Source organism: Xiphophorus couchianus, chromosome 17 (assembly GCF_001444195.1).
Source record: "Xiphophorus couchianus chromosome 17, X_couchianus-1.0, whole genome shotgun sequence".
Classification (NCBI taxonomy): Eukaryota; Metazoa; Chordata; class Actinopteri; order Cyprinodontiformes; family Poeciliidae; genus Xiphophorus; species Xiphophorus couchianus.
The window spans coordinates 11,915,437-11,925,658 of record NC_040244.1 but is presented as its reverse complement, the minus strand read 5'-3'; the positions used below and the strand labels follow the sequence as shown (position 1 = coordinate 11,925,658).

Genomic DNA, 10,222 nt, shown 5'->3' with positions numbered 1-10,222 from the left:
CGGAGCCAGCAGCATAGCTACACTTTTTTTAAAAAAAGTTCACATAGATTAATTAAATTAGAGTATTATTTAAAAGATATTTTAGGTCAGTGACTCTTTCACTGGGTGAAGCACATTATAGAGACTAATGTTTTCCAGCCTTTTTTATTCTGCAATTAGGATTTTCCACTCGGAGCTATGAAAACACATTTGAGATTAGAATATATCAGGTCAATAAATTAATCATCTTAGTACACGCATTAAAGGTTATTTTTCAAAAGGTTCTTTTGACCAGATAAATTCATGTGAATGCATATTCTAATCTACTGAAGAGAACTTTGACTGGGCCATTCCAACATATGTGCAGTGGCTCCCAAATTCAGTCACCCAGAGCTTATATTTAAATCAGGGGTGTCAAACTCCAGTCCTCAAGGGCCGCTGTCTTGCAACTTTTAGATGTGCCTCTGCTGCACCACACCTGAATAGAATAACTTGTATGATTATTAGCAAGGATCTGGAGAACTGATCTACACAAGGAGGTAATTAAGTCATTTCAGTCCAGTGGCAAATCTAAAAACTGCAGGACATCGGCCCTTGAGGACTGGAGTTTGACACCTGTGCTTTAAATCAAATAAATTGCTCATCACCAGGTTTTAGCCATTTTCTCCATCCCATTTTCAGGTCTTTTTTCCCCACTAACAGGTTTTCTTTCTCTTTTGTCTTCTGTGCCCCCAAGGCTTTGGAAGTCCCTCACTCTGAGATGACTCAAGTCGTTTCCTTCTTTTGAAGCAGGAAAGAAGGAAAACTTCAATTTTGTTTAAATTTGTTTTGAAGCACTTGGTTTAATCTTGAAAAATACAGTTTTAATAATTACTTCTTTGTTAAGTGCCCAGATTTTGTCAGGGCAAAGTCTGGTTAAAGTATCATCCATCTTTCCATTATTTCTGAACAGCTTCCCAGAACCTACAAAACAACAACTTTCCAACAGCAGTATGACGGCTCCTCCATCGTGTTTCACAGTCAGAATAGGCGTATCTTGGCATTTATGGAGCCTTAAGTCTTTTGTCTTTGCATTTAAGTTCAAAAGTAAAATTTTTGGTCTCATCTGACCACAGCAACGTCTTCATGAATGTGTTGCAAACTGTAAACAATTCTTTGTTGCCATTCCATAAAGGCTATTTTTTTTTCATTATGGTACAATATATACAGATATACACGGTAAGGAAACTGCACAAAATGCTAAATATAAATTGAGGTAAACGTTTGTTTTGAACATGTTTAGATTTTCCATCTTAATATGCAAAACTGAAAAAAAAAAAAGTTTAGTCTCATCATTAAATTTTAAACAATTGTTTTGAAATGAGCACAAATCCAGTGGAGAAAACAATCCCACATTACAATATTGATGATTTTGTTGAACTCTTTTACAGTTTTAAGTGTCTATGAACTTTAGTTTGTAATATAAATATGGAATAACATTTCTCACTGAGGGAAAGACAAAAGAACATGCCATTTAGATAAAACAGCAACATGAAAATAGCTTCTTGACTAAGAACTCAAGTTCTTATGTTCAGACAAAGCAATACTTAAAAATGTGAACTGTTATAAAACATGGCTGCACAAAGATCCATGTTTATCTACCCAGCAGCCAGGAATATGCCGACAAAGGTTTAATAAAAATATTTAGCAAAGAAAACCAACAAATCTTCTTAGAGCTATAAACTAATATGATTTAATATCCAAATAAATCCCTGAGTGCCTAAAGAAAAGACGTGCAAAATATTAGAACAATTAAAAAAAGGTTTAAAAGTACTATATGAGGTCAGTTTGATTTCTTACACCAAACAAAAATAATAAGGTTTTCCTGATCATTCTATATTTGTATTGTTAGAATAAAATCTCTGGACTGCAGCTACTTTCAACAAACTTTGAATTCTTTTTTCAAACAAGCATTATACATCAGTAGCTCCCCGTTTCTCTCATATGTTAGCTTGATGCTGATGGAGCGGGAGGGGGGCAGGTAAAGGACAACAGACTGAACATTCACCAGTTTATTAAACAATGTTTTTACAAGTCAAACATCAGTTTATGCACGTTGATCATCTGTCCTTAGGGGGGGTTTTATTGATGCGCCTCGAGACGTACCTGTGAACAGTGAAAAGGATTGCTTGATATTTGCAAACAATCTCAATCTCAGATAGTGAAGAAATAAAAACAAGACAGGCCTGGTCTATACAGTAGACATATACATAGGAACAGAACAGTATTGTTAATGTGAGAAAAGTAGGAGACATTGTATGATCATCTTTAACTGGTATAACACCAGTTTTAGTTTTATCTTACACAAACTACAAAGAGCAAAAAGCACTTTCACTCTCGTTTTAAATGGCATTTTAAGCAATAGTTCAATGCAAAGTAATAAAATTGGGAAGAGGAAAAAAGAATCTATAGGTTTTCAGAAATGTGATGTGTGTGTATTAAGCCCTCTTGAGTTTGTCGAGGTAGCTTTAGCTGCAAATCTTTCACAGTGGGGCAGAACTTTTATCTCTCCCCCCCCAACATCTAGAGACTCAAAATCTCCGGACAGCTTTCCGGTCCCTCCTGTCGAAATGTAACCCCAAAGCACAATGCCGCCACCGTGTCTCATGGTGGAAATAACACCAGATTTCTTCCGTAAAGCATTTTAAAAACCATCCATCATTTTTGTTGCAACTCACATTGAGGCACCCCTCCATGTTTGCTTCTCTCATAAAAACCCAATAAACCACAGAAATGTAGAAACGCCAAGGTGTACAATACTTTTGTAGGACACTGCTTCTTTAAAAGTTGTTGTATTTGTATACTTACTGTCCTTTAGGATAAAAGCGGTGTTTGGTGGTGAAGAACATCTTGCTCAGCTCCTCTATAGTCGGCCCCTTTTTGCCGTCCAGCACCTCTTTGCTGAGGTGGGCTTTCAAAACTTGATCGTGGGTTTCTGCTTGGTTGGTCAAAGGGTCTGGTCGCTCTATGGGCTGCAGAGGTATACACACAATGGGTTTTTTTTTTGGCACACACTCATATTGCTCATCCTATCATACATATAGCGTAACATTGCAGTTCAAGAACAACTTAATGAGTTTAAATAGTCGAAAAATAATGTTTCACTTCTCTATGTGGTTTCACAAGACAATCAGGCAAACGGTTTGGCCTGAGCGCAGAGTAGGTGAGCTTACCTGAGTGAGCTCGTATGGAACGTCAACAGCAGGATGGTAGCATACTATGGTTTTCCCATCAGATGTAACACCTATTTCCACCTCACTAAATGATAGAAATTAAGAAGTTAATGTCCAAGATGTAGCTCAACAATGTAGGTGTTTTGTTTTACTACATGCAACTAAATGAAAAGTTGATTTTGATTGATTAATGATTAAGTATTTTTTCTACAAAAGTGCATATCAGAGAGAATCAAATCTGTCCATTTTTGACTGAGAAGTGACTTTAGGATTGATCCACTTTTTCTGTAATTATTCCTCACCTGAAAAAAAATGTTCTAATAATAACTCATAATTCTTACAGAGAGTAAATTTAGACATTTAGAGCTACAATCAGTAAAACGTTTTGAGACAGATCAAAATCGCGTTTTTCACAAATAGTGCTTCTTCAACATTTCATAAGGTTTATGCAAAACGATTAATATTCACAATAAATATTGTGAACACCAACAGAGACTCAACAAAACTAGCTTCACAAAAAGTGAAGTCACAAGGTTTGTGGGGGAAAATATTTTTTTTTTCTGCCAGTCTCAAAGCTTTAGTATGTGTATTTAGACGTAGAGACACATTCAAAGTAACACACCAGTTATGGCCTTGAATTAATGAAGGGTTAACACCGGACTTCAGTCGAAGTGGCACCAAACACGCTGCAAAGGAAAAAAGCAGGGATACAACTCGTCATCAATACAACATCACGGTCCAGTGAAGGAGTCACAAAAACTACTTTAAACTGACTACAGGAGCACGTTATCCATTTCCTAAAATAAATAAGTTATATTGAAAATATAACGTAATAAAATATTCAATACAGTATTTAAATTAAAATATTTTCTGTATTTCACACAGAGAAATCTGTATTAACGACTGTGTACTAAATCAATATGTTTAATTGCTGGACAGACGTCAAGGTTAGCCCCACTGTTAGCCTTAGCAGCTATCGTCAGTGTTTTAGGCGCTTTAAATTGGAAACTCAACTACTATATAAAAAAAATGTATGGGTTCGCTATGAGTAAAAACAACACTTACTCTGCACGTTTCGCAGCGTAGCGCCGTATAAAAGTCGAGATGCACAGCTGTGCAGCTTGCACAAGTGACCCGACGCCATGCTCGGTTATTATGGAGTGTGCGTCAAAATAATAGTTCCGACTAAGCAATCCGATCAAAGGTTCCTCTGTACTACTAACCAACTACCTGGATAAATAACGACTTTATTTTCAAGTAAAAAATCTTAGATGGCGGTAATGCACATCTAAAAGTTGTTTGCCAACCGCCATAAAAAAGGAAAAGAAGAAGAAGAAGAAGAAGTAAAAAATCTTAAAAGTTAAAAACGTTACTTTCCCCAGCAGCTTAAGATGCCAGTCTGGACCTTAAGTACAGGTACTTTGGTAATAAGCAACTTAGATACTATGTAGCATGCTTCTGTATTTTCATGGAATCTTACTGAAATGTTGATAGACCAACCCAAAGTTATACATAACTGTAAAATACCAGTGTCTTAGGTACTTCAGTGGAAATTATTGTATTCTTCCACTATATTGCAACAAAATTTATTCAAAACCCACTTCTATTCATTCAGTGACACGTTTTTAATTGCTTTAAACAGATTTAAATGGTGCTAATGTTATTTGTGAACAGGAACCAAAACATCAGCAAAAAAGATGCTAAACATATAGTGCATGCAACCGGAAGCCATAGACTGACATCGCTAAACAATTTATACCATATTTGATCTACTTTAAACAAAATGTTCGTTTTACAACTGAACGCCAAACAAAGACCAATGGTAATATTAGGATCCACATAAAAAATAAAAACAGATTCAACAGCAACATATCTGGTAACTTAACATTTGTAATTACTATAAAACACTTTAGTTGATGTATTTTGTGTGAACAGGTAAATCAGTACTACTACTTTTAATAGTGATTTGTACTTGTAATACACTGAGCGAGGCACGGGGGCAAAGATCTGAGAAAATGTGTACGATGTGTACTAGCACAGTTATAAAAAAATAGCATTTCTGCCTCCATCAGATAATCTCATCTAATTATTGTAATTTCCATTTTATTAACTAGTTTGTGTTCCAGTCTTTTTAGATACATGTTGGTCAGTCTTTATTCTACGCTGTGAGTTCAGATTTATCTAGTTCTGCCCTTCTCGCGGCAAGGCACGACAGGGAAACCTGCTGGGTTTCCATGGTAATTCGACTAATTTATGGTTACAGACGAGCCAGAAGATCACTAGGAGACTTCCATGTCTGCTGTGGCTGCAGGCGAGGAAGCCTGGCTTCCCGGGTTCACCGTCATGCGCTCTCGGCTGCCGAACACCTCGCTCACTAAAAGCAGACAGCAAAAGAGGCAGTTGAATGAAGAGGGTAAGAAAGTTATAGGAAAAGGAAAAACTCAGAGGGATTGCACGTACCTGCTGCAACGTCACTTATGTCCCAAATTCGCAAGCCATCCTTCTGTCCCCCGAAGGCGTAGACGAAGGGCAGATCAGGGCAGCACGAAGCACAGAACAGCACCCCCTGCTCACACCAAAAAATAAATTTCAATTCACCACCCAAAAACCTAAAAGATATTCCACAGCTGCAGCTTTATCTAAAATTATTCAAAACTCGACTACGCAACTTCTCACCATTTTCATGTCTCGAGAGTGCACCAGGCTGGGCTTGTTGCTTAAAATGTCCCAAATCTTTACGTGTTTGTCAGCAGATGAGGTGACGAGACATCCTTTGATCTGGCTGCTGAGGTCTAAACCTGCAAAAGTTCAATAAAAATGTCATCTTATTCCACCATAAACGACACAGACCGACAAAACGAAAAGTTTCTCCATCAGCATCTGACAAACCTGACACTTCTTCGTCGTGTGCCTTTAGTGTGAACAATGGTTTATCGGTGCGGGCATCTAGACAGTAGACGAAACCGTCTTCTGTGCTGGCCTTAAACACACACACAGAGATAAATACTAACAGACAAATACTGTAGCAAGTTATTGTAAATGAGTATGCTTGAAGTTCTGAGTATTCACCAGGAAGTTGAAGGGTGAAAAGTGGTTCCAGGCCAGCCTCTCCACTTGCCCACTAAACCTCCAGGTTCTGAAGCTGCTGTCTGGATTCCGGCAGTCATAAAGGACGGCTGTCCTAAAGAGGAAACCCTGACGTTAATGCGAAACCATACAAGTATCTGTCGGCAAAGACGCAGCGAAGATCACGCTTACTTGTCATATGATCCAGATATCAAGGTCTGTGCCTCGAAGGGATGAAATCTCAACGTCTGGACCTGGAACATAAGAAGTCGGTTGTTTCACAGCGGCTAAAGGCTGCCCACTCTGAGAAAGCAAATCCTGAACATTTCAGCATCGCAGGATACCTTGTCTGTATGCTTCCGCAGAGTTGTGGCTGGCTTGCCTTGAGACAGATCCCACAGGACGACCGTGTCGTCTGCAGATCCACTGGCCAGCACATTCCTTAAAATGAGCAAATGTTGGAAATAAAACATGTAAATCATATCGGGTTGACTATTGCAGACAGACAAATGAGGGCTGGACGGATGATTTAAACAGCAGTCTGAAAATACAGCCATTTTTCTTTGCTTTGTTGTCATCTTTCATGCTTGCCCAGATCTAATAAAGGTTTTAAGACTTTTCCAGAACTGAGATTGGAGTAAAAATCACTGACCTGACCAGCTTGTTCCAGGATAAATCCAACACTGCATCTGTGTGTCCCTCCACAGGCTCCACTGCTGCACCCTGCAACACAGCGACATGTTCAAACATTTGCCACCAAAACAAGCTTTTAATAAGTTATTATGCCACAATGACGGCAATAAAATAGTCAGGCCAAAATGAAATAAATTCTCCCCTGCATGTGCGGCTAGTTGTGTAACATTAATGGGATTTTTGCACCTTTTTGCTTTTCTTTTTCTTCTTGGAGGCCTTTTTGCTCCCGAGGGAGAAGACTGGCTCCAAACAGTCCACCACATCCAGATCCCACACGTCTATCTGTGGAGTCATGTTGCCCACGGCGACGTAGTTAGCTGCAGAGTGGATGAACAAGGAACATTATTTTGATTTCTTTTTACTAAAGCTTGAAACATGACTTATCAAATAACTGGAGTTTTTTTTCTTATTATTCTTGACTGAAGGCTTCGTTACCTCGTCCCTCTTGTGGGTTGGGATCGAAGTCCAGCCATTCCACACACAACGGATAGGCTGGCAGCAGGATGTCATGATGGACATACATAGATTCCTCCTCTGAGTTATAAACTGGGAAGTTGCACAACACATTTATAAATGCTCTTTTCTAAAAAAAGAATGCACTTAACTTCAAATATGAATTATTAAAACAGGGTTCCTACACATTTCCACAGACTCGCAATTCTGATTATTTTTTTTTATCAGATAAGTGGATGCTTTAGAAATGTAGACTTTTGTTTTTAGACAAAGAAGCACCGCAGAAACACTGTTTTTCCATACTGCTATTTTTCCAACCGAGGAGTAATAGATTGTTCCAGTTTTCCAATCATCAAACACACTTATCATAATAAAAATGATATATTTACTATAGATCTCTAAGTTGCAGCAGTCCTTCTCCGTTTTGCCAGCCAGGATGAGGTTATCAGTGGGTTTGATGTGGAAGTCTTCTCGCTCATACTGGTCCTAGACGGAGGTGAGCAAACAGAATTACACAGGTGGGACTTTATTTGGGACAAATAAGACCCGATCTGAACAGATACTCACCGTGTCTTTGATGGTGATGTAGGGATCCTCGTCGTTAGAGCTGAACACTGTGAGCCCAGCTAGACTGTCACCAAGGTTAGCAGTAGCTGAATTGGAGTCGATGAAATGTTTTAAATATCCTTGAATTTATCTACAATTTGTAAAGTCATAAACAAAAAAAGCAACGGTATTCTATTGGTATTGTAGGCGATAGACCAAAACAAAATAGCACAGATGTGAAGGGGAAGGGAAATGATACATAAATACATAGAATCGCTATATTAGCAATTGCCTGTCCGTATTTTTACTGCCATAATTTTAGTTGACATGTTTTGTTTTGTATTGTTTATATTTTTTGTTACTACAACTCTTATTTTGAAAGGTTAAAGTAGGCAGTGGAATCCAGCATGTTGCTAGGGAACCAGAGAAAGAAGATGCATGCGATATGAAAGCATAGCTTTAGTAAGTGGCTGTAAAAGGGTAATTTAAGTTTAAGAATTTATTTAATAACCTCATTTCTACCTCGAAAGGAAGGGTCAGCCAGCGAGGTATGTTTATATGTAATTATATCATTTTTTATGTCGTTATTGTCGTTATTGACAGCGTCTCACTTAAGTTTATGTTGTATTTTAGTTCGACGGTGGTGTTGGTATCAGTGGAACAAAGTGAAATAGTAACAAGAGCAACTTCAAAGATTGACATTAAAGCTGACTTCACACCAGCAGTTCAACAAACTCTTCATTCATTAAGAAGAAGAGGTGGAAGTGATGCGTACGTCGGCACCATATTTGCTTGATGGTGATTATACTGCCAATCATTTAGCTGTAATCTTACTTTTAATCTATTTTTTTAATAATCTCATTACATATACATTTTGTAGAATCTGCATGCATTTATTTCTAGCTGATTTATTTTACTTTTCTTAGATTTGACACCACTGTAAGGTTTATTTTATTTTTTTAAATAATATCAATTTTATTAGTAATGATAAAAGTACCGATTTTCTACTCTATTATTCTGCTTCCTCTCCCCTCATGATGCTATCGCTGCAATATTTCAATGAATACTACTTTCTGCTTAGGTGATGTGCAGCATTTTTTAGTAAATGGGGGAATGTGGATGCAGGTCAGACTTTTCTGAAAACATTTGGAAAACATTTTCCTAGCGTCTTTCCACTGCACAATTGAAGGCTACGTTCTTCTCGTCTCTCAAAAAAACAAACAAACAAACAAAAAAAACTTTAAGGTTGTGTAAATACTTTTGCAAATGATTTTTAATTGCTGCGTAGAAGAGGAGGAACAAATAAAAACACAAATACTCTGCCCATTTACCTGCATCCTCTTCATCATACTTGTCCAGCCCATACTCCGCCAGTTCATCGTCTTCCTCCTCGTCATCATTCCCAGTCTTTGGACCCAACTCATCATCATCATCATCATCATCATCTACTGTTTCTCCAGATGGATCGTCATCACGTGGAATACCTTCATCTTCCTCCTCATCTTCATCTTCCCCTGCTACGTCCCTGGGTTCAATGACAAAAAGTGGCACTTGTCGCTTGCCATCAAAATCAAATCAGTGTTCTGTCTTTGCATTTGCAATGATTACCCCAGATCGTCTCTAGCTTCGGTGATGATGCGTTGAAGCTCCTCTTGGCTCAGCTCGACCTGAGAGAAAAATAAAACAGAAGCCTTGCTTTTGTACACACGCGATAAATGAAAGTGAAATATAAATGTATATTTAATTTCAAGTGATTCTTATATGTGTTATGCCATCTGTTAGTCCATACATTTCTTTTAGACAGACTGAAGTTTTAAAATGTCAGTAAAAGCACCTAAAGCATGATCACGAAGGCTTTAAACTGCCGTGTTGACATTTTTCTTCTGTATGTTTACATTCCCTACCTTGTCAGGGGTTTCCTTGGCAACGCCACGCTTCACCCACCCGACACACGTAATCTGGGAGCTCATAATGTAAAAATACTTGTAGACCAGCAGCAGTAAATATAATAAAATGTCCTTTTATCCCCCTTCTCAGACTGTATCACTTCAGGCATGCACACTGTGGTACATGTGAGAGATTAGGACCGCTCCTACTTAGGCCGTTTAAAAATCTGCCTGATTAAAATTCCGTCAAAGACGCAGAAAAGGACCGAATTAGTTTCGAAATGCCTTACAAAAAGCTGAAGTAAAATTTTCAAGCCTATCGAAAGTCAGAAATTAAAACTGTATTTCATAATCTAGCGAACGTAGGTCGTCAAAACATACTGGAAC

At 38.0% G+C, this 10,222-nt stretch overlaps 2 protein-coding genes across 2 annotated transcripts; both read right to left on the bottom strand.

The window, feature by feature from the left end:
* Positions 1-2,015: 2,015 nt before the first annotated feature.
* On the bottom strand, positions 2,016-4,413 carry mrpl42 (mitochondrial ribosomal protein L42). The gene is made up of 5 exons (XM_028044353.1): positions 4,257-4,413; positions 3,814-3,877; positions 3,192-3,276; positions 2,827-2,990; positions 2,016-2,124 (listed from the first exon to the last, which is right to left on the bottom strand). Exons 1-5 carry the CDS (start codon positions 4,333-4,335, stop codon positions 2,079-2,081), a joined length of 438 nt encoding a protein of 145 aa, XP_027900154.1. The 5' UTR covers positions 4,336-4,413; the 3' UTR covers positions 2,016-2,078.
* Positions 4,414-4,761: 348 nt separating this feature from the next.
* pwp1 (PWP1 homolog, endonuclein) lies at positions 4,762-10,041 on the bottom strand. Its single transcript, XM_028044350.1, has 15 exons — positions 9,854-10,041; positions 9,558-9,616; positions 9,281-9,474; positions 7,971-8,056; positions 7,793-7,889; positions 7,386-7,496; positions 7,137-7,267; positions 6,910-6,980; positions 6,602-6,698; positions 6,450-6,511; positions 6,261-6,372; positions 6,081-6,171; positions 5,868-5,989; positions 5,652-5,757; positions 4,762-5,565 (listed from the first exon to the last, which is right to left on the bottom strand). The coding sequence occupies exons 1-15, from the start codon at positions 9,917-9,919 to the stop codon at positions 5,471-5,473; spliced, it is 1,500 nt and encodes a 499-aa protein (XP_027900151.1). The 5' UTR covers positions 9,920-10,041; the 3' UTR covers positions 4,762-5,470.
* Positions 10,042-10,222: the final 181 nt, after the last annotated feature.

Excerpts from the sequence above, each read along its gene's own strand:
- pwp1 (XM_028044350.1), bottom strand. The coding sequence starts at position 9,919 with ATGAGCTCCCAGATTACGTGTGTCGGGTGGGTGAAGCGTGGCGTTGCC. Across the intron at positions 6,699-6,909 it reads TCCTGGAACAAGCTGGTCAG|GAATGTGCTGGCCAGTGGAT; the intron begins GTCAGTGATTTT and ends GCTCATTTTAAG. Across the intron at positions 5,566-5,651 it reads CATAAGTGACGTTGCAGCAG|TGAGCGAGGTGTTCGGCAGC; the intron begins GTACGTGCAATC and ends GTCTGCTTTTAG.
- mrpl42 (XM_028044353.1), bottom strand. The coding sequence starts at position 4,335 with ATGGCGTCGGGTCACTTGTGCAAGCTGCACAGCTGTGCATCTCGACTT. Across the intron at positions 3,878-4,256 it reads TACGCTGCGAAACGTGCAGA|CGTGTTTGGTGCCACTTCGA; the intron begins GTAAGTGTTGTT and ends TTTCCTTTGCAG. Across the intron at positions 2,991-3,191 it reads TTCCATACGAGCTCACTCAG|CCCATAGAGCGACCAGACCC; the intron begins GTAAGCTCACCT and ends ATACCTCTGCAG.